Raw genomic sequence first — 20,014 nt, 5'->3', positions numbered from 1 at the left:
GCCTTGAGTGCAGGAGCAAGGTGTATGTGTTTCTTGGGTGCACAGCCATTGGGAATTGTTTCTATCATTCCTCAGACCAGGTTCAATGTCAGGAAGTGGGAGTGGAGTGGGCCTCCAGTAACATCCATTTGTTCAAAGCAGACGTGAAAGTGATGCCATTGGACTTGAGTGGACCACAAAAGAAGCAATGCTCTTGGATCCCAGAGGACCTTTTTATGAGGAAAACTTTTTTTGTTTATTTGCATCTCATTGATCTCTTCTCTCCTTGGGAGAGAGGATGAGAATGAGCAGAGAAGGTAGTGCTGCGTCTTGCAGTTTATTTGGTTGAAATGAGTCTGCTAATTCCTGCCTCTCCACTAGCCCCTCTGCCCCTAGGCTAGCGCATTTGCTGCAGGAGGGCAGGGATTGTTGTGTGTTTCACCGAGTCCCCAGTGCTTAGAACAGGGCCTGGCACGTGGCACACCTTCAGTAAATATTTGCTAAATCAATCTGTAAAGATTATTCATATATATTGAATATTTTTCTATTTGCTTAAAATGGTCCTTTTTTTCCCCCAGGAAAAATAAATACTCTTTTTTTTTTTTTTAACCCCTGTAAGCCAGATTTTATAACATTTTACCTCTCTAGGCAGAGTGGTAAGAGTGGGGAGAGTGGCAGGAAGAATGTTTTTTAATCACACTGATAACTACTCTGTGCTGAATTTCCAAACAGAAAACCTTGCTCTGCCAAAGGCTGATTATCACAGAAAATAGTGATGACCTTTGCTTTTCATGCCTTTGCGTTTTGTTGCCATTTCTGGCTTCTTTCATTGCTTTTGATCCCTTCTAAGTGAGACTAGTCAAAGGGAGGGGAAAGATAAAAATGAAATCTGAAAATTATTGGCATTTGAGGGAGGAGAAGCGGAAACCAATAGTGAAAAACAAGATAATAGGATCAAAAAACTACTTTTATCTTTTTTAACCTATAAACTTCTCTTTGCATAAAATGATCTCATGCAACATGGGTAAAAAACATCAGCCATCGAACAGGTCAGGCAATTTTGGAATAAAGTGGGTTGTTAAAATAGACAACTTGTATTTAAGCAGGACTGTAGGTTAGAGTGAGCCTCTCACTGGAGCCTCCGCCAGGAGACTCTGCCCTCCTTCTGTGTGATATAACACGTCAATAGGCCTTGCTGACCTTTTTTGTTTATCTCTTAGTTTGACATCGACGACCAGATCAAGTTCGGATGCTCTGCAGGGGCGGTACGCAGCTCCTGACCTGGAAGTAAGCTTATTTCCTTTTCTGGCCCTGCTTCATCTCAGAAGACCCATTTTTCAGAAGGCTTTTTATGTGTTTATTTGCATCCTTAGTGGTCTGTATTCCACGATCCCATTTTTCTCCTCAGGAAGGAATACAATTTTCGTCCAGGAAAAGAAATGTCCTGAATATACTACAGGATTAAAATAAATCCTTGATCTTCCTCCAACAAATTTGGCCTCTGGTGTGGCATTCGGCCGCCCCACTCCCACCAGAGGCCTGGGTAGCTCGTTGGGCTGCTCTTTGCTCGTTTCCTCTGTTGTAACAATGTGTGCGGGTTGTCTTAACTTCTAGCCCATCCCCCTCGTCTTTACCTGTCTGCGCTCTCCGTACACAGCACGGCCATGAGGTCATAGGGTAGCTGTGGGAAGGAGAGGGGAGGAACGCGCCTGCGCTCTGTGCCGCCCTGCTGGGCACTGCCTGTACGTGAGCTTGTTAACTGCAGCAGCGCCAGCAGGCGGGCCATCCCATGGGGTGAAGAAGAATGGTGAACAGTCGGCGTCCGAAGAACCAGGCTGGTCAGCATTTGCCTGTCGGTCAGCAGAATGTCATTTTCTTTCTTGTGCAAACGTCTTTTTTCTGGGGCCCTCAGTGGAACATCCACCAAGGTCACAAAAGGTCTGATCAGATGGAGGCAGCCAGGAAGAGACTCAGCCCTGACCCCAAGAATGGAACGAACAGGAGGTTCCGATGATGGCTAAGACTAGCTGTGTTCTAAGCGCTACATCTGTGACTTCACTTAATCTTCAAAGAAACCCAAGGAGGGTTTTATCTCCATTTCACAGAAGGGGGAAAAACAGAAAAGTTAAGTCCTTGAAACTTTTGATTTGCCAGCGTGTAAACCGTGCCCTCTGGTTCCAGAGTCTATGCTGTGTTCCTAACCACCACTGCCCGAGATTCAGCTGCTCTCTGCTGATTCTGCCTGGCGTCCAACCCCGGCTGCATGGAGGAAGAGCCCTGGCGTCTGTCCAGATATGCGCACTTTGTTCTGCAGTGGGTCTCTGGGGATGGCCCTCCCTGCACCTGACCTGGAGATAGTGGACCATTATGAGGGGTTGTCAGTCTGCCAGTATCATTCACCAGCTCTTTCTGTCTCTTGAAGAAGGAGAAAACTGTGCTGAGTTTGAATGGGTTACTGCCTATTCTCCAGAAGAGAATGGCCTCTAGAAGGCAAGTGGTCGTTCACACCGCTGACTGGGTCACCCCCTGCTGAGGTTGGACCGCTCTGGCTTCAATATCCCCATTGTGTACACAGTTAAAGTGCAAAGAACAGCAAGTCTCCAAGTTAGATTTAAGAGAGGATGTTTTTCTTCGCATTCCAAGGAAAGAGCCCCAGCGTTTCCCTCTGAACTGGAGAGCACACAGGATGGAAGTTGGTTTGCTAACTCCTTGCCTCACGTTTCACAGGATATACCTTTGAAAGAGAGAGAGAGTCATTTCTTGTAACTTAAGCTTCAAAAGAACTGGGACCCCAGCATACGATGTCTTGGCCCCATTGAATGAATTAGTGAATCTTAGACTGTATCACTTGATCCAAGATTCTGTCAGGGCCAATCCCTCTATGACAAGTTTCCTTGATGCACGAAGGAAAAAGGGCTTGGCTTTGAGATGTATAAATGGGACGAAGGCTCAAGCTCCCACGTCCTTGCCCCTGGCTCTCTGTTCTTTGTCGTGAAACTGTTGTTAGCCGGAAGGTGCTGAGGACCCAGCACTTCGCAGACTGTCTTGGCGTGTGTAGCATTTCTTATTCTGTTTACCAGAGTACTTCTGGAAGCATGGAGTAATTTTTCGTAACCTGATTTTTTTTTTAAATTGTTTATTGTTTTGAGTAGGTCAGAAACATGGCATGACATTTGGAAGGAACCAAGGACTGTTAAAGGAAAGCATCCCATCCATCGCTGTCCCCAGCACCCCTGCCCCCATGAGGCAGCCAGCTCAGAGCCCGATTTTCATAGGAAATGTGGGCAGGCCTCCTGGCCCCAGATCCCTTAGTTGTTTTACCCTTTCTGAGTCTGTCAGCCCCACCATCTCCTAGATACCATGTGCTGCCTATTGGGGTTCACTGCATTCCTCTCCCAGGTCTGTCACCTAATTTTGTGACTTCAGGCCAGTTATTCAGCCTGCGGGACCCCAGTTTCCTCACGTGTAAACAGGATAATGATCCCAGCCCCAGGCGCCGAAGAGGATCTCATCAAGTAGCAAGTAGAGCAAAGCACCAGGAGTGAGCTCCATGAGTGTGGCGACCTTGTCTCATTCACTTTGTGTTCCAGGTTGAGTTTTCCAGAAGCAGCCACCGAGGCAGAGCCTGATATGCGGATGTTTATTAGGGATCAACACGTGTGGAAGGAGGGAAGGGGGCAGCATGGGGCAGAGGGTGAGGTCGAAGGGCACTGCAGGCTGGACAGAGCCACTGCTCACCCCCCGGGCACTCGGAGCAGATACACGACCCATCAGAGCTGTCCCCCAGGGGTCAGTGGCTGCGCCTTTACAGCCCTGCCGTGAGCGGTCATTCTGTGTGGGTTGCCCAGGATAGGCTCCCTCGAGGGTGGGGCAAAGCCTGGAGCTGCCTTCTAGAGCCTCGCAGTAGTAGTTGAGCAAGCACTAAGGGAGCACCTTGGAACGGGATCTGGGTGGCTCACCTCCATGTCCTTACTTCCTGTCACTAGCCCCCAGAGCGTCTTGGAAGAACACACGTGATCAGAACCTTTCGAAGGAGTGAAGCGTGCAGTTCGGGGCTTGGGATATAGTTCAGATGGAGGAGGTTTGGCACATAGGTGGCCTTTAGTTCTTAACCAATGTGGAGATAGAAAAGCAGAAAGCAAGCCGCCTGACTGTTGGTTTTGCCCTCGCAGGTAGCCCGGTGTTGTTTTTGCTTCGGCTCTGGTGGAGAGGGTAAGTAGACAGCTTTCCTTCTGCGCTCCGTGCGGCCCTGCAGACCTGTAGCTCTAGTCTGTAGGCATTTGGGATTCAGGCACAAATAACTTGAGTGGTGAGAGGAAATTTTTATTCCAGAGCTGGTTTATTGTTATGTGTTACACTTTACGCATGCTTCCCAAAGGGTTGCTGGGATTCGTTTGTGTTGATATTCTGGCAAGCGAAGAACAGTCTGTATTTTGGGTCGTGTTTATATAAGTTACATTACCCAGTGAGATTTCAAGGAGCGGGAGGTGCATTTTTTAAACGAATGATAATTTGGAAATTTTCTTTCGTTCAGCTTACTTTTCTTCTTGAATTAGAGCATCCCAGGGGCTTGAGAACTCTTGCTCTGCCCTCTCATTTTCTTCTGAGCTTATAATACGTTTTGTGTGTTTAAGGGCTCTCTTCTGTTAAACTAAACGTGACCGACATTAGGTAACTCATCCTGTTATAGAAGGTTTTGGGGTGAGGTGGGCGTTTGGGGCTTATGGCATAGATGAAATTGCCTGAGGGTACAAATGATTTTTGACAGCTTTTCTACTCAACAGCCCCTGGGATGGAAACTAGCAAGTGTGGCTTTACGAAAATGGTCAACATGCGTGTGTTCACTCACTGGGCTTGTGCTCGCTTTGTGGTTCACAGACACAGAAGAGCAGCAGAATGTGAAAGAGGGCCCGAGGGTCATTTATGATGAGAAGAGAAGCACTGTCTACAGCTATGCCTATTTCCACTTCGTATTCTTCTTGGCTTCCCTCTATGTGATGATGACCGTCACCAACTGGTTCAAGTGAGTGGCTCCGTTGTCTTAGATGTTTTAGAAGTTGTTAAAAAAAAGTCTTTTAAAAACATCCTATCCTTTTTTTTTTTTTACATCTTTATTGGAGTATAATTGCTTTACAATGGTGTGTTAGTTTCTGCTTTATAACAAAGTGAATCAGTTATACATATACATATGTTCCCATATCTCTTCCCTCTTGCGTCTCCCTCCCTCCCACCCTCCCTATCCCACCCCTCTAGGTGGTCACAAAGCACCGAGCTGATCTCCCTGTGCTATGCCGCTGCTTCCCACTAGCTATCCATTTTATGTTTGGTAGTGTATATATGTCCATGCCACTCTCTCACTTCGTCCCAGCTTACCCTTCCCCCTCCCCGTATCCTCAAGTCCATTCTCTAGTAGGTCTGTGTCTTTATTCCTGTCTTACCCCTAGGTTCTTCTTGACATTTTTTTTTCCTTAAATTCCATATATATGTGTTAGCATACGGTATTTGTCTTTCTCTTTCTGACTTACTTCACTCTGTATGACAGACTCTGGGTCCATCCACCTCATTACAAATAGCTCAATTTCATTTCTTTTTATGGCTGAGTAATATTCCATTGTATATATGTGCCACATCTTCTTTATGCATTCATCCGATGATGGACACTTAGGTTGTTTCCATCTCCTGGCTATTGTAAATAGAGCTGCAATGAACATTTTGGTACATGACTCTTTTTGAATTATGGTTTTCTCAGGGTATATGCCCAGTAGTGGGATTGCTGGGTCGTATGGTAGTTCTATTTGTAGTTTTTTAAGGAACCTCCATCCTGTTCTCCATAGTGACTGTACCAATTCACATTCCCACCAGCAGTGCAAGAGTGTTCCCTTTTCTCCACACCCTCTCCAGCATTTATTGTTTCTAGATTTTTTGATGATGGCCGTTCTGACTGGTGTGATATGATATCTCATTGTAGTTTTGATTTGCCTTTCTCTAATGATTAATGATGTTGAGCATTCTTTCATGTGTTTGTTGGCAGTCTGTATATCTTCTTTGGAGAAATGTCTATTTAGGTCTTCTGCCCATTTTTGGATTGGGTTGTTTGTTAAAAACATCCTATTCTTTACAGCCCGAAGATCAGATCTCTTGGAGTCAACTAACTTCTTCTCCAAGTGCTGCTGTACTCATCTTCACAGAAACAGTCCGCGTTCCTGACAGTCTGTCAGCATGCTTTTTAAAACAATATTTATTTATTTATTTGGCGGCGCCAGGTCTTAGTTGAGGGATCTTTCCATTGCAGCATGCGGGATTTTGTTCCCTGACCAGGGATCAAACCCGGGCCCCCTGCATTGGGAGCGTGGAGTCTTAACCACTGGACCACCAGGCAAGTCCCTCTGTTGGCATGCTTTTAAGCCTGGCAGTTGGTGATACTTACTGCAGCTTTAAGAAAATGGGAGGTTAATGGCACGTGGGCAGTCTTGAGAACATAGTAGCAGTGAGGAGGAAGAACATGGGATTCTGCCTTTAAGAAAGAGAAGATACTCTTTTTTTCTACTTTGTACTTTGTCTTTTTTATTTTTACACTTTCATTACAAAAGTTTGAAACATCTTCTTAAAAAAAACTAACATATGGACTTCCCTGATGGTCCAGAAGTTAAGACTCCCTGCTTCCACAGCAGGGGGCACGGGTTTGCCAGCGTGGCATAGCCAAAAAAAAAGAGGTGAAAGTGTGAAAAGTAACAATGGACCCCCCCACCCCATAACCACTGCTAACTATATGGTATGTATCCTTTCATTCCTTTTCTCTGCATTTATAAGCCTATATAATTTTTTTTTTTTTTTGAGGTATGCGGGCCTCTCACTGTTGTGGCCTCTCCCGTTGCGGAGCCTGTGCTCCGGATGCGCAGGCTTAGCGGCCATGGCTCACGGGCCCAGCCGCTCCGCGCCATGTGGGATCTTCCCAGACCGGGGCACGAACCCATGTCCCCTGCATCGGCAGGCGGACTCTCAACCACTGCGCCACCAGGGAAGCCCTAGCCTATATAATTTTTAAAACATAAACGTGATTACACATATTCTCCCCCTTGAGGGTTGTTTTTTAACTTACGTGATGGACAATACATCATGGGCCTGACTTTCCCTGTCACTACATGGAGATTCTTTTTGATTCCTTTTGGAGATTTCTTTGACCGATCCAAAGTTTCTGTTGCATCATAATTTGTTGTGCCTGAGGATATACCTAACATAGACATTAGAATAACTTAGGATAGACATTAAGACTCATTGTACAACAAACATGTGAGTGGCTCCTTCATGCCACACTGCTGTGGGTGGTAGGGACTATATTCTAATAGGGGAGATGGACGGTGATCCACATCAAATACAGCGTGTCAAATAGTGATGACTACTGGGGAGAAAAATGAAGAAGAGGAATGAGGAGTACCCAGTGGGGTCGGGGATGCTGGGGGCAGCGGTTTCAAATAGAGTGATGGGGAAGGCTTCCCTGAGGAGATTTTTCCCCAACATCCTGAAGGAGAAGAGGGTGTTAGAGCCTCTAATGCTTCCCAGTGATACCTGGAGAATTCCTGGAAAATTTTGGCTTCGGAAGTTTAAGAAAGGATGGAGGCAGAAAATAACGTGTCAAGGATGTGGAGAAACTGGAACCCCCTCTCACTCCTGGTAGGTAACATGGTGCAGCCACTTTGGAAAATAGTTCCTCAAAAATGTTGAACACAGAGTTATTATATGATGCAGCAATTCCACTCCTAATTATATAACCAAGAGAAAAAAAACCCACATATGTCCATGTAAAAACTTGTACACAAATGTTCATAATAGCCTCATTCATAATAGCCGAAAAGTGGAAACAACCAAATGTCCATCAGCTGACACATGGATAAACAAAAGGTGCTATATCCACGCAATGGAATATTCCTCAGCAACAGAAAGGAATAAAGTACTGTTACATACTACAACGTGGATACACCCTGAAAACAGTATGCTGAGCGAAAAAAGCCAGTCACAAGAGGCCACATGATTCCATGCATGGTGACATGTCCAGAATAGTCAAAGCCATACGGACAGAAAGTGGATACATGCATGGCAGGGGCTGGCAGGAGGAGGGAAATGAGAGGGCAGCTGAAGGGTGCAGGGTTGCTTTCTGGGGGGATGAGAATGTTCTAAAATTGATTGTGGTGATGTTACACAAGTCTATGAATATAATAAAAATCGTGTACTTTAAGTGGGTGTGAATTACACCTGAATTGAGTTGCCAGGGAAAAAAAGAAAGGCTGGAAGTGGTGGAAGCAGGGAGAGACAAGACTTGGTGGAAGAGACCTTCTCTCCACCTGTTCTCACCCTGCACTGATCACAACTGGGTCTCTTGTTTCCGCAGCTATGAAAGTGCCAACATTGAAACCTTCTTCAGCGGGAGCTGGTCCATCTTCTGGGTCAAGATGGCTTCCTGCTGGATATGTGTGCTGTTATACCTGGGAACGCTGGTCGCTCCCCTCTGTCGACCCTCTCCGCACTTCTCCGTGTGAGGATCGGAGCAATCTCCTAGGTTCTGCAGGCTGGAAGTGACGTCCTTTGAACAAACGTACCAGGAGTCTGAGCAGTGACTGGTACTTTGTGATAAGCTGGCATTCCCCCTGGCTGGCTTGAGTGGGTCTAAAAAAACTTAACAGGGGGAAAAAAAAAATCACCTGCTTATCTTTTTTAATTCTGAAATTTGAAAAGAAGCTACCAGTTTGTCCCCCGAAAATTGAAATTTTCACCCGAGTGGATCCTGAGTGATATATTTTGTATGTGTCTTACCCCTAAAAACTGGGATAGTAGTTAGGCAAGTATTTTCCTTCTGCATGTTTTTACCAAAACAGAGTTTGGGACATGACATTTTATCACAGGGAGAAAAGCTTACCTTGTGTGGCCTATTATTCCTATCCCTGAAATAGAAAGACATGACAGAATCTGGGGCCCTAAGCTCCTGACAGAACGCAGACCCCTCTCCCACACCTCGGCCTGCGGGACCCCTGCTCCTGGTTCCCTACTATTTATTGGCTACAAGAGGAAGCATCTGCTTTTAACTCCACCCTTGTGCTGTTTCCTCCCAGCCCCCAAACGTTTCCCTTTGAAGTTGTGATGCTGGGAATCACAGACTTCACTCTGTCCTTGCCCTTCCCAGAGCTCCCCTCATCCTTTCTGGGTTCAACATCTTTGTTATAATGTGAAAAAGCACAATTTGTCATCACCACCCCTGTGATCCCCCACCAGGTTATCACTACCTGATCTGAGTTACTGCAATACTATGACTCTTACACGTGGTGTTACTCACATGATTAGAGAACAATATTCGTGTTGTTTTCCTTGCTATAGTTCTTGTTTGTGGATTGATATTCATGATACTTTAGGACCTTACCTGGGAAGTTGCTTCTTGACTGAAGCCTGCTGCGCCCCTCTTTCCATTACTAAAGTCAGCCAGTTTTCTCTTCCACTTGAGGCCTTCGAAATTGTAAAAGCAAAAGGACTTTTGTTTTCCAGACCTGTAATGTGACCACACCGTTAATGTCCATTATGATTTTGGGGGTGGATTTGCTGAGGTGAGGACCACCACCTCAAACAGGGCTGACCAGGTAAGGCCTCCAGTTATACAAGTTGTACAAGTGACCAAATATACTTAGAAGAAAGGGGGGGGAGGTATTTAACTAAGCCATAAGCAAAAGCCGCAGAAGTTTCCAAAATACATACTTTTAAGGTGATACTGAAGAAAGATTTGACTCTAGGCAGCTGCCCAAGAAGACGTCCATTTTCAGTGCTGATACTCTCAGCCAGGGAAGAGTTTACGCAGTGGAAAGTCCATCAGAGACCCTGGTGGAGGACGGTGGGCACCCTCCTCTTAGTATTTCATGCGGGATGGAAAGAATCCTCTCAGCACCCAGGCAGAGAGGGTCTGAGGATGAAAAGATTTGGCCTGTACTTTTTGTGCCCTGCTGTATGCATTGGGTCCCACCTAAGCTGGCCTCCAGTGTGCCAAATGCCGGCCTGAGAAATTAGTCTAGTTCTTCATTTCCACTCACTGCTTTGCCCTCCTTTCAAGAAAATTGGGGGGCGGGGCTCAAACAATGGATGAATTCCTCCAGGAACTTATTTACAGTGTTGGAGGTTCGCTCATTGTGTGTGTGTGAGAGCCTTGTTTTGTAAACTTTACCAAGTTGTTTTCAGACCAGGAGCTCTCTGAGCTCGGTGGTCCAGAGGTCTTCTGTAGGCACAAAATGAATGGCCGCTATGCGTAGCCCGAGCTTAAGCCAGTGGGAGCGTGAGCTCTGTGGGTCGGACAGGTGGAGGGAGTGGGGTTGTGTGTGTCGCAGCATCCTGGCAGAGGCCACCGCAGCGGCCGGTGCAGTGACACGGGCTCTGGGTAAGCCGAAAGGAGAGGCAGCTCAGGAGCCGGGGTGCCGTCCGTGACTGGTTTCGTTGTGTCTTCTCCCTGCTGGGGTCTAGTGGGGTCTGGCATCCAGCCCTGTGACTTCAGAACTGGCCCTTCTGGCAGGTCAAGGTCAAGCTGACCAGGCCCTGTGTTCCTTAGCGGGCCTTCGTTGGGCCCTTCCTGTGCCGAAGGAAGCTCAGGGAGACACAGAGGAAAGGACATTGCCAGTGGCCAGGCCCTCGGAGCTTCCTTCCTTAGCCGCCCAAATTCTCCTACAGCCAACCCCCATTTTCCAGCTGCTTAAGACTAATAATGTTCCTTTCTGAAGGTTGGTCTGACACAAGAAGGAGAGTTACAGTCACTCTGATTTTATTCTCAACTGAGAATTTAAGCAAGCTTATCTGAATGATCAAGAGATGTAGGTGTTCTCTGAGGACAGAGGGCATATAAATAAGTTGACTTTAATGATTATTAATTGTAATAAACAATACTCAGGTGATAAGTCAACATTCATGGGTTTAAAAAAACCTACATTTTTGTGCTATTGTGTTTTAAGAAACTGGAAACATTGTGCCAATTGCTCTGAGTTGCTCTTAAGGATGATGTTCATTTGATAAATTCACTGATAATCTTTTTAAAATAATAGACTTCTGCTTCCTACAACTTTTTATACATGATTTAAAAAGTGCATTCCCAGAAGCTGCTGGTCAGACTCCTTTAGTGATGAAAGCCGAAGATATTTTAAAACTGTGTATGCTTCCTCTGTGCCGTTCATCCGATGAGGAAATTTTTTCCCCTCTCATTTTCACGAGTACAGACACTTAAGTAGGGGAAGGGATTCTTCTGGGAGTGTTGCAGTGTATGTCTAGATGTGTCACCTGACTGAAGACCAGAGACTTTTTTGTCAAAGGCTTTTGGAAACCCTACTTTGTCCTCACTGGGTTGAATTTTTTAATACTGGTTAGTTGGTTTTTTTGTTCTCACAGTTTCTTGGGAAATGGCTTGAAAGAATTGTCCCAGAGGTCTTTGGAGCTCCTTTGTAGAGTAGATGGGCCATGTGCATGTGGACTGATGGAGGGTGGGGTTATTGGGGATTTCGGGTTCTGGTGCCCATCAGAATGGCTAACAGAGGGGCTCCCACACCCCATTGTTTATTTCCAGTTGCTCAGCGGTGCCTTCATTATGGGTGATCTCTGTGCAGTGCTAATTCCCCCCCAAATTGTCACCTTCTGCCTTTTTAAGATTATGTGCTTAATTTTGGCCAGAAGTTTACTACCATTGGTGCTTCCTGTTACCCTGCAAAGGGAATTCCAGAGCCTGTGTGCATTTAAGCTGCCTAGGCCTTTTTTCTCCTTCGACTGCCTTTCTAACGAGCATCTCGTCTTGGTATGTATTCATGTCCTACCCCTCTTGGAAGTGAAAGGCGGTTTTAGTTATAACTAAGAAGGTTGTGACCTTGGGCCAAGACCCCACGTGTCCAGAGAGCACGCTGGGCCCTCCTTAATCAGGTACAGTGCCAATGCCCCTGGATTCATGGCATTCTCTATAGGGTATTCTCCTTAATTTACTAAATCCCTTTGGCCTTGTTCTTAACTGTGTTTCCTGCCATCTTTAATATATTGTAAAGCCTCAGATATTTTAATCCAGTTTTGCATTTTAGGCAGAAATGCGTTCTCTAATGTTAGACCTGCTTCACAGGACACAGATCTTTTGAATTGATGCTAGCCATTCTAAAGACCTCTCGCTCTTTTTTCTTTTTTTCACCCTTCCTCAGTAAATCATTTGCAGAGGCGTTCATTTTGAAAGGAGGAAATATTTGGCTTTTACCAAAGAGGTGTTCTTTTTTTAAAAGCAAAATCCTTTCAGCAAAAACTTACTTGGGGAAGGGTGGATTAAGAATGCATTTGTCTACATCCACTTCTATAGGTGTTTAATCATATTTATGTGAGTAAAGTGTTGGAAGAATTCTTTTTTTTTTTTTAGAAGAATTCTTTAAGGTAATCCTTTGTGGTGAAGGATCCTGGGAAATTCTCTCAGGTAAAGAAAGCTTGTAACAGATGGGTAATATATGTCTTGAGAGCTATTTATAAGAAATTTAAGGATTGTTTTGTTTTCCTTTATTAAAGATTTAAGGTTTTTTTACTTTGCAAAAAAAAAACTACAAAAGTTTTATAGTCATAACTTTGTTACTTTTTTTTTAACTTTTCTGAAATAATTAGATGTAGCCAAATTATGTGGTTATGTTTTGCTATGTTAGAATTTGAAAATGTAATATGTGTGGTAAATCTACTGTTTGAAATTTATAATGCTCTCAGATATGGTTGGAGTTTTGGTAACTTTTAAAATAGTTATTGTTTTTCCTTTAAGTCACAAAGGCAACTATGGATTAATGTTTGTTATCTTGGATGCTAATTTTTCTATGAAGCAGCCGAAGTTGACCAGTCTTTTCCTAGGTAGAATACTCAAAACTTGTTAACTTTAATAAAATTGAAAACTGTTGTTTTTTTCTCCCTTCTGTTGAATGCATTTGTAATTAAAGTCTTCCAGGTACTGTTTTCCAAAGATGTCTTCAGGTGTTAATTCGCTCTCTCTTAAGCTTCATAGAGTCTGTTCTGGTTCTAGAGAATGAAAATTCAAACAGGAAAACCCAGGCTTTTTGCCTTCTTTCTCTCTGAAAGCCCCTGCAGCCTGCTTCCTTTTTCTTATTTTTACAATAACGACACTCTGTCTTAAATATGAGAATTAGAGTAAGTCTTTAAACAAGGTAGTGTGAGTTCTCCAACATGGTTCTTCTTTTTCAAGATCTGGCTATTCTAGGCCTTTTGCATTTCCCTCTGAAGTTTGGAATTAAGTTGCCAGTTCCCTTGATTTGGGATGGCATTGAGTCATTAGATCAATTCAGGAAGAATTGACATGATAACATTAAGTCTTCTGATGTATGATTGTATCTTTCATTTACATAGGCCTTTTAAATTTTCTTTAGCCGTATTGAATGATCCTTTTGTTTTTATTAAAATATCTTTGTATGGGATTTAATCTTGATACTTCCAATTCTCATTTGTATGTGAGGTTAGTATCCTGATTTTTTTAATAGTATGTGTCGCATAATATAAAACTTACTATCTTAACTGTTTTTTAATGTGCAGTCAGCAGTGTTAAATACATGTCGACTGGAAAAAAAAAAGCACAACGTGAGAGTTGTGAGTTATGTTTTATTTGGAGCAAAATGGGGACTATAGCCCAAGAGACAGCATTTCAGATAGCTCCGAGGAACTGTTCCGAAGAGGTGGCGGCGGGGGGTTGGGGGGGAATGTCAGTGTATTAGGAGCAGGCGTCACCATGAAAGATTTTAGTGCTTTTCTAGATATGAGGAGGTGCAAGAATTGGGCTCATAATCTTCTCCTGCAAATATCTAACTATCTGAAGGCCTGTTCTGCCAGTTTTTCCCGGAGCACAGAGTGCCTCACTCCTGATCTCCACCCTGAACTCCTTTCAGGGGGTGTTGAAGGTCAGCGGTCCCAGCAGCTTGTGATTTAATCCTTGTAGAGGCAGGTGGCAGGTGCCAACCTTGAGTTGGCATACATCTACATTGTTGTGCGGCCAATCTCCAGGATTCTTTTCCTCTGGCAAAGGCCTAACTCTCTACCCATTGAACAGCAACTCTCCGTTCCCCTCTCTCCAGCCCCTGGCAGCCACCACCCACCATCCTACTTTCTACCTCTATGAATTTGCCAATCCCCACCCTCTACCACTTCTTCCCACATAAATGCTGACATTGCTCAGGTCTTCTGGCGTTTGTGTTTTGAGGTTCACCGCTTTTTGTTGTAAGTGTTTTCCATGGGGTTTTTGGTTGTGTTACCCTCTCGCACTGTTTTTGTGTAGGAACTCAGGAAGATCCAAAAACTGTGCTTCTGTCATTTCTTCTATTCACTCTTGAATTGAACCTCCTGCAGTAAAGCTTACACACATACCTTTTTCAGAAAGTGCTTTTCAAAGTCATTGGTAACCTTCATGTTGCTGAATCCATTGTCCTCATCTTACTTGACCTACCAGCACTTGGCAGTATTAACTGTCAACTAAATTACAAACCTTGTTCAGATTTTACTGGTTTTTACATACACTCATCCCCACCTTTTGAAAGGAATTGTCTATTGTATTTATCATGTCCCTGTTCACATTGCCCTTAAGATCATGGGAGGCAAATAACTTGTCTTTTGGGACTTCCCTGGTGGTGCAGTGGTTAAGAATCTGCCTGCCAATGCAGAGGACACGGGTTTGATCCCTGGCCCGGGAAGATCCCACGTGCTGTGGAGCAACTAAGCCTGCGTGCCACAACTACTGAGCCTGCGCTCTAGAGCCCGTGAGCCACAACTACTGAGCCCGTGTGCCACAACTACTGAAGCCTGAGCACCTAGAGCCCGTGCTCCGTAACAAGAGAAGCCACTGCAATGAGAAGCCCACGCACCGCAACAAAGAGCAGCCCCCACTCGCCTCAACTAGAGAAAGCCCGCGCGCAGCAACGGAGACCCAATGTGGCCAATAAATAAATAAATAAATAAACAAAAAAACTTGTCTTTTTAGTTTTCCAGTCTCTGCACCCACAGAACGACATCCAAGGAACCACCCCTGGAAGCATCATCCACAACAGGACCTGACTTAGTTCTAAGCCCCACCTTCTGGGTCATCCTTCTTTTTCCTTAAAAAAAGGCCTGGGGCTTCCCTGGTGGTGCAGTGGTTGAGAGTCCGCCTGCCGATGCAGGGGACGCGGGTTCGTGCCCCGGTCCGGGAAGATCCCACATGCCGCAGAGCGGCTGGGCCTGTGAGCCATGGCCGCTGAGCCTGCACGTCCGGAGCCTGTGCTCCGCAATGGGAGAGGCCACAACAGTGAGAGGCCCACATAACGCAAAAAAAAAAAAAAAAAAAAAAGGCCTGATTTGTAGCTGAATAGTTTGCTCAGCCTGCTTCCTGCCCGTAAGTGGTTGGGAGCCCAGTGGCTTCAGTTTGAACCGTCTTACTGGGATTCACTATGTTAGGTAAAACCATCCCCACCAATCTTTTCCAGATACACTCCCCTCTACTTTGGGCTACAGGTCAGAGTGCTGTGTGACAATACCCTTACTCTTACAGAAGCCCTTTTATCTAGCTGAGATTAGGAGACGCACTAGCCAGGAGGATTTGAGATGCACCTCCTTAAATCTTTGAGGTCATAAGAGGCTTTATCTTGACCTTGAGGCTACACTTTATTTGTGGCATCTTAGAAATGATGAGTAGTTAAAAAAATAGTGTTGTTGAAAAAATATTTCATTGAATGTGTTTCAGTGTGTTGTTAAATGAAAAGTAATTTAGAAAGCCATATATACAGTGTGATCCAAATCCGGCCTGTGTGAACTCTTAAAGAGAAAATTATTCTCATACTTGTTAAAACAGTAATACTTGGGAATTCCTTGGCAGTCCAGTTGTTAGGACTCGGTGCTTTCACTGCGGGAGCCTGGGTTCAATCCCTGGTCCGGGAACTAAGATCCTGCATGCCACATGGTGCGGCCAAAAAAATAACAAAAAACAATGACAACAACAACACAGTAAGACTTTATTCAAGTCCATTCAATAGGAGTTTTGCAATAGGGCAGAGAGATCAGGCTCAACTCAATACAAGGACAGTGGGGATTGATAACCAACAAGCAGAGGGAGGGGGTCCAGTAGATGGAAAATTATAAGAGGAGACCTCAGGGGGTGGAGAGATTCTTGCTAAAGGTAGGCCAAGTGTAAGCAGATAGGGTAGGGGGCCCCCAGAGAAAGAACCAGACTTAACTTTAGTAACATAAGAAGCCATTTTAGGCCTCAGCCGTTTTGTGATCTAAGCCTGGCCACAGTGCTTGCCCTTGCAGAGGGATGGGTCTCAGTAGTCAGTGATATTAAGGGAAAAAAAGAAGGTAAAAACAGTTACTACCAGGACAAGGAGATAACCTAACTTTATCAGAGACAATATATCAGTTGTAAAGACTACCAGTTCTGTTTGAAAGGTAAAGATTACCCTGAAGCACGTTCTTGAGTTGTTTTGCAGAATTCAAACCCCCTGGAGTCCTCAACCATCAGATTAACTGGAACCTAAGGGATGATAATGTTGACATTTTCTGACCCTCATGACTTCTGTCAACTAGGGCCTGGACTCTTGTCAACCTTTGTCCCAAGTCTATGCTGAATTCTCTGCTCACACCCCTTAATGAATATGCATTTACCACACAAGCCCTTTCATGAATATGCAGGGACCCTTAGCTTAAAGCTTCCCCAAGTTTGCTATTCAGGGAGACACTGCTTTGAGAAAGATCCCTGGTGTTCTCCTTACTGGCTGCAAGTAATAATAAATCCTTCCTTCTCTCAATCTTTGGCTTGGTTGTGTCTTTTGGCTCAACATCCATGAAGAGGCGAACCCAGTTTTCGGGTAACACAAGGACTTATACATCAAAGGTAGAGGAGATGAAGAACTTGGTCAGATATCAAGGGTGGGGAGTTTTGCTAAGACTAGGCTGTGCCACCTGGCAAGGACAGGCTGGATGTGGAAGACTAAGGTTGAGGTCTAGTCAAGAAGAGAGCTCAGAGGAGCCTGACTATTTGGTCAAGGAGAGGGACTTGGTTAGAACACACATGCATGCTTGCGCGCTCAGAGAAAATGCACCCAAAGTGTTCACGTTGTTTTGTCTTCATAGCAGCACCCCCCGCCCCCGTGTTTTCCTCTCCACATTTTGGGAACTGTTCTCATGGCTGTAGCAGGAGCAGCTATTTTCTTTCCACGTAATTGTCATAGCTACAGTTAATTGATTCAGGAATGGACTTCCCATTTAAGTTGGGCAATCATCCTCTCTGGAAATTTGGACTTGAAACGAGGAGTTGGGAAACTTAAAAGACGTTGCTAGTGACTAGTTTAGGACACAGGGAGAAAGCCAATTTGCAGGAAGATCTAGGATTAAAATGGATGTGTAGAGGGGTAGTTGTGAAAGAGAGAAGGGGTGGGGCAGAGAGAGAATGGACTTCTGGATTTCTTAGGGTGTTCTTAATGTTCCCCACTTGAATTCTGTTCTGGAACCCCAGCTTGAAATAATGATGATAGCTCTTATTCACTGAGCACTTGATGTATGCCTGGTACAATTCTCACAATGATCCTGTGGAAGTTCCTGTTCTAATTCTCATTTTACTCGTGAAGGAAAAGGCGAACTTTTCTTAAAATCCTTACTAAATGCAATTGTTTTTACAGAGGTTGCCACATCTCACCTCTCCTCACCCATCTTTCCCATCTCCTTTTCTCTTTACCATTCTCCACCTCCCAAGGTTTCCTTTGTAGATCAGTTTTTCCTTTTAGCATATAGAGCTTTCTCTTGGTTTTTCTATTTGCATAAGGATTATATCAGTAAGGACTTGCATTTGAGTAGCACAGTGAACCTCAGTGTCTTAAACACCTGGGATTTTGGTTCAGCATCTCAATGTCAGGCCAAAGCCTACTGTGAATTTCTGGCTTTTCTTTTGTGGACTCCAGGGACTGCTTTGCAGATCCATCCTATCTACATTACAGACAGAAAACCAAGGAAGGGTGCAGGGCTCCCTGAAGAGAAGCACACTGCACATGTTAGGGCAGGAAATATAAAGGTCTGGAATATCTTGTTATTACCAGAAGACAAGAATAATTTTAAAGACGCTCTGATGACAAGCTAAGTTATGTCTAGCAATGACTATTATCTAGAAATAAGGTTTGTAATCATTATAGTACGTTATGCGTTTTTCTGCCTTTTAAGGTGAGAAAGTGAGTGAAGAGACTGATGAATTAAACTTATAATACTAATAAAAATTCAAAAGAAGATACAGGTAATTAAGTTTAAAGCCAGTGTTTAAGTTATTATAGTTTATTAAGTTCATAAGGTTAAACTTTTTAGGTGTCATGTGTTTTAAATGTTTAGAGAGTTTTGTCTGTACTTATGTGCATCATCTTTATTGGGTTTTTGAAGGGCTTGAGAAAATCAAATGTATTAAAATTAGATTGTACTTTGAAATTTCTAAGACTTAATTTTTAAAACGTGATAAACATTTGGGTGTATGTATCACATTTATAAGCCAAGGAGACATTAATCAAAACCAAAATTGACTAATAATATTAACGTAAAATTAATCAATTTGTAAATAAAATGACATGAGTTTAAAGGCTTAAAAATTATTTTTAAAATACATATAATTTAAGTATATAAAATGTAAGTTGAAACTCTTTCAATGCATAAAAGCTGTCTTCAGACATAAGAAAAATTTAGTTGATACTTTGGGTGTGTCAGTCAGTATAGGCTAAGATATGCTGTGGTAACAAGCAAGTCTAAAATTCTCAGTGGTTTACAATGACTAAAGTTCAGTTCTCGCTCACATTACATTTCAGTTGTGGGCTGTCTGCAGCTCTGCTCCAAGTTCTCTTCACTCTGAGAGCCAGGCTGATACAGCAGCCCCTATTTGGGACATTGCTGATGAAGGTGGGTGAATTTGCCACTCCAAAATATGCTACTTTGGAAGAAGAATTCTTCTGAGCTGAAAGCAATTGAGAAGATACAAGAAAACTTTTTTGCCCTCCCCCATTTGCCTAAGAGCAGAACATAAATTTAGAAAAGCATCCCTCCTCCCCTGTCTACCAGGAAGGACAAACAATACCTGGAGACAACTTGGACCCTTATCAATGGAGAAGACATTGACTTAAATCTGCATAATAAAACTTACTCTAGTTTACCATGCTTTTCCTGGTCACCTCCTCCTACTTGGCTTCTCCCATACTTTTCCCTTGTCTTTAGCTAAAGATGGTATATAAGCCTGAGTTCTAAGCTACTTCTGAGAACTACTAATTTTTCCAGTATATCTCCCATGTATACATGTGGTATAGAATGAAGGGTAGCAAAATGTGCCACCACAGAATATGCCACTTTGGCATACTGATTGTTTTGAGCTATAGCAAGTAGGGAGAAGCTTTATCTGAATGCCCCTTACCTGCCTACAGACAGATCCTCCAAAAGAAGCTAAGTAGTCCCTGGGAATTTCATCAACCAGAGGAGACTAGAAGTTGACACCACACCCAGACGGACTTCAACATAAACTCCCATCTGTTCTTCTAAAGGTCCATTCATCTTTCCTAAAAATCATTACTCTCCCCTAAAAGGCCTACATCCTCTTCTTTCCCTATTAAGATGGTATTTAAGTGAATTCTAAGCCACTTCGGGGAGCCATTTTTCCCTTGGGTATCTCTCATGTATACATGAAGTATGCATGTTAATAAATGTCTTTGTCTTTTGTTAACTGTTTTATTACAGAGGTCTCAGCTAAGAACTTAGAAGAGTAAAGGGAAAATTATTTTTCCTCCCCTACACTGGTCTCATGGAAGAAAGAGAGAACATGGCAGAATCACATGGTGACTCCCAAAGCTTCTTCCTAGAGGTGGTACACATCACTTCTGTTATCACTGCATTGATCAAAGCAAGTCCTATGGCTACTCTTGAGGTCCACAGGGTGGGGATATCTAATCTTCCCACAAGGAGGGGTGCCTCAAGTCATAGCCAAGGCTGATGCAATGAGGCAGGGAAGTATTACCCTCCCCCAGGGTGG

The 20,014-nt window shown here is 43.9% G+C and overlaps 1 protein-coding gene across 5 annotated transcripts in view; it reads left to right on the top strand.

Moving 5' to 3' along the window:
- Positions 1-19,801, top strand: part of SERINC5 (serine incorporator 5) — a 93,987-nt gene extending 74,186 nt beyond the window's left edge. For 3 of the 5 annotated variants that reach the window (XM_060143206.1, XM_060143209.1, XM_060143210.1), the window contains exons 9-12: positions 1,200-1,266; positions 4,152-4,191; positions 4,858-5,002; positions 8,366-9,647. In XM_060143206.1, coding sequence (XP_059999189.1) covers positions 1,200-1,266; positions 4,152-4,191; positions 4,858-5,002; positions 8,366-8,513 — 400 coding nt within the window. In that variant the 3' untranslated portion in view covers positions 8,514-9,647. Of the gene's footprint in view, positions 1-1,199; positions 1,267-4,151; positions 4,192-4,857; positions 5,003-8,365; positions 9,648-18,806; positions 19,027-19,722 lie in introns of those variants that run through there. The other 2 variants (XM_060143208.1, XM_060143207.1) reach the window with 2 other exon arrangements.
- Positions 19,802-20,014: the final 213 nt, after the last annotated feature.

The sequence above is a fragment of the Lagenorhynchus albirostris genome, chromosome 3, assembly GCF_949774975.1.
Source record: "Lagenorhynchus albirostris chromosome 3, mLagAlb1.1, whole genome shotgun sequence".
NCBI lineage: Eukaryota > Metazoa > Chordata > Mammalia > Artiodactyla > Delphinidae > Lagenorhynchus > Lagenorhynchus albirostris.
Note: the sequence above shows the minus strand (reverse complement) of the source record. Positions and strands in the feature narration are given on the sequence as shown.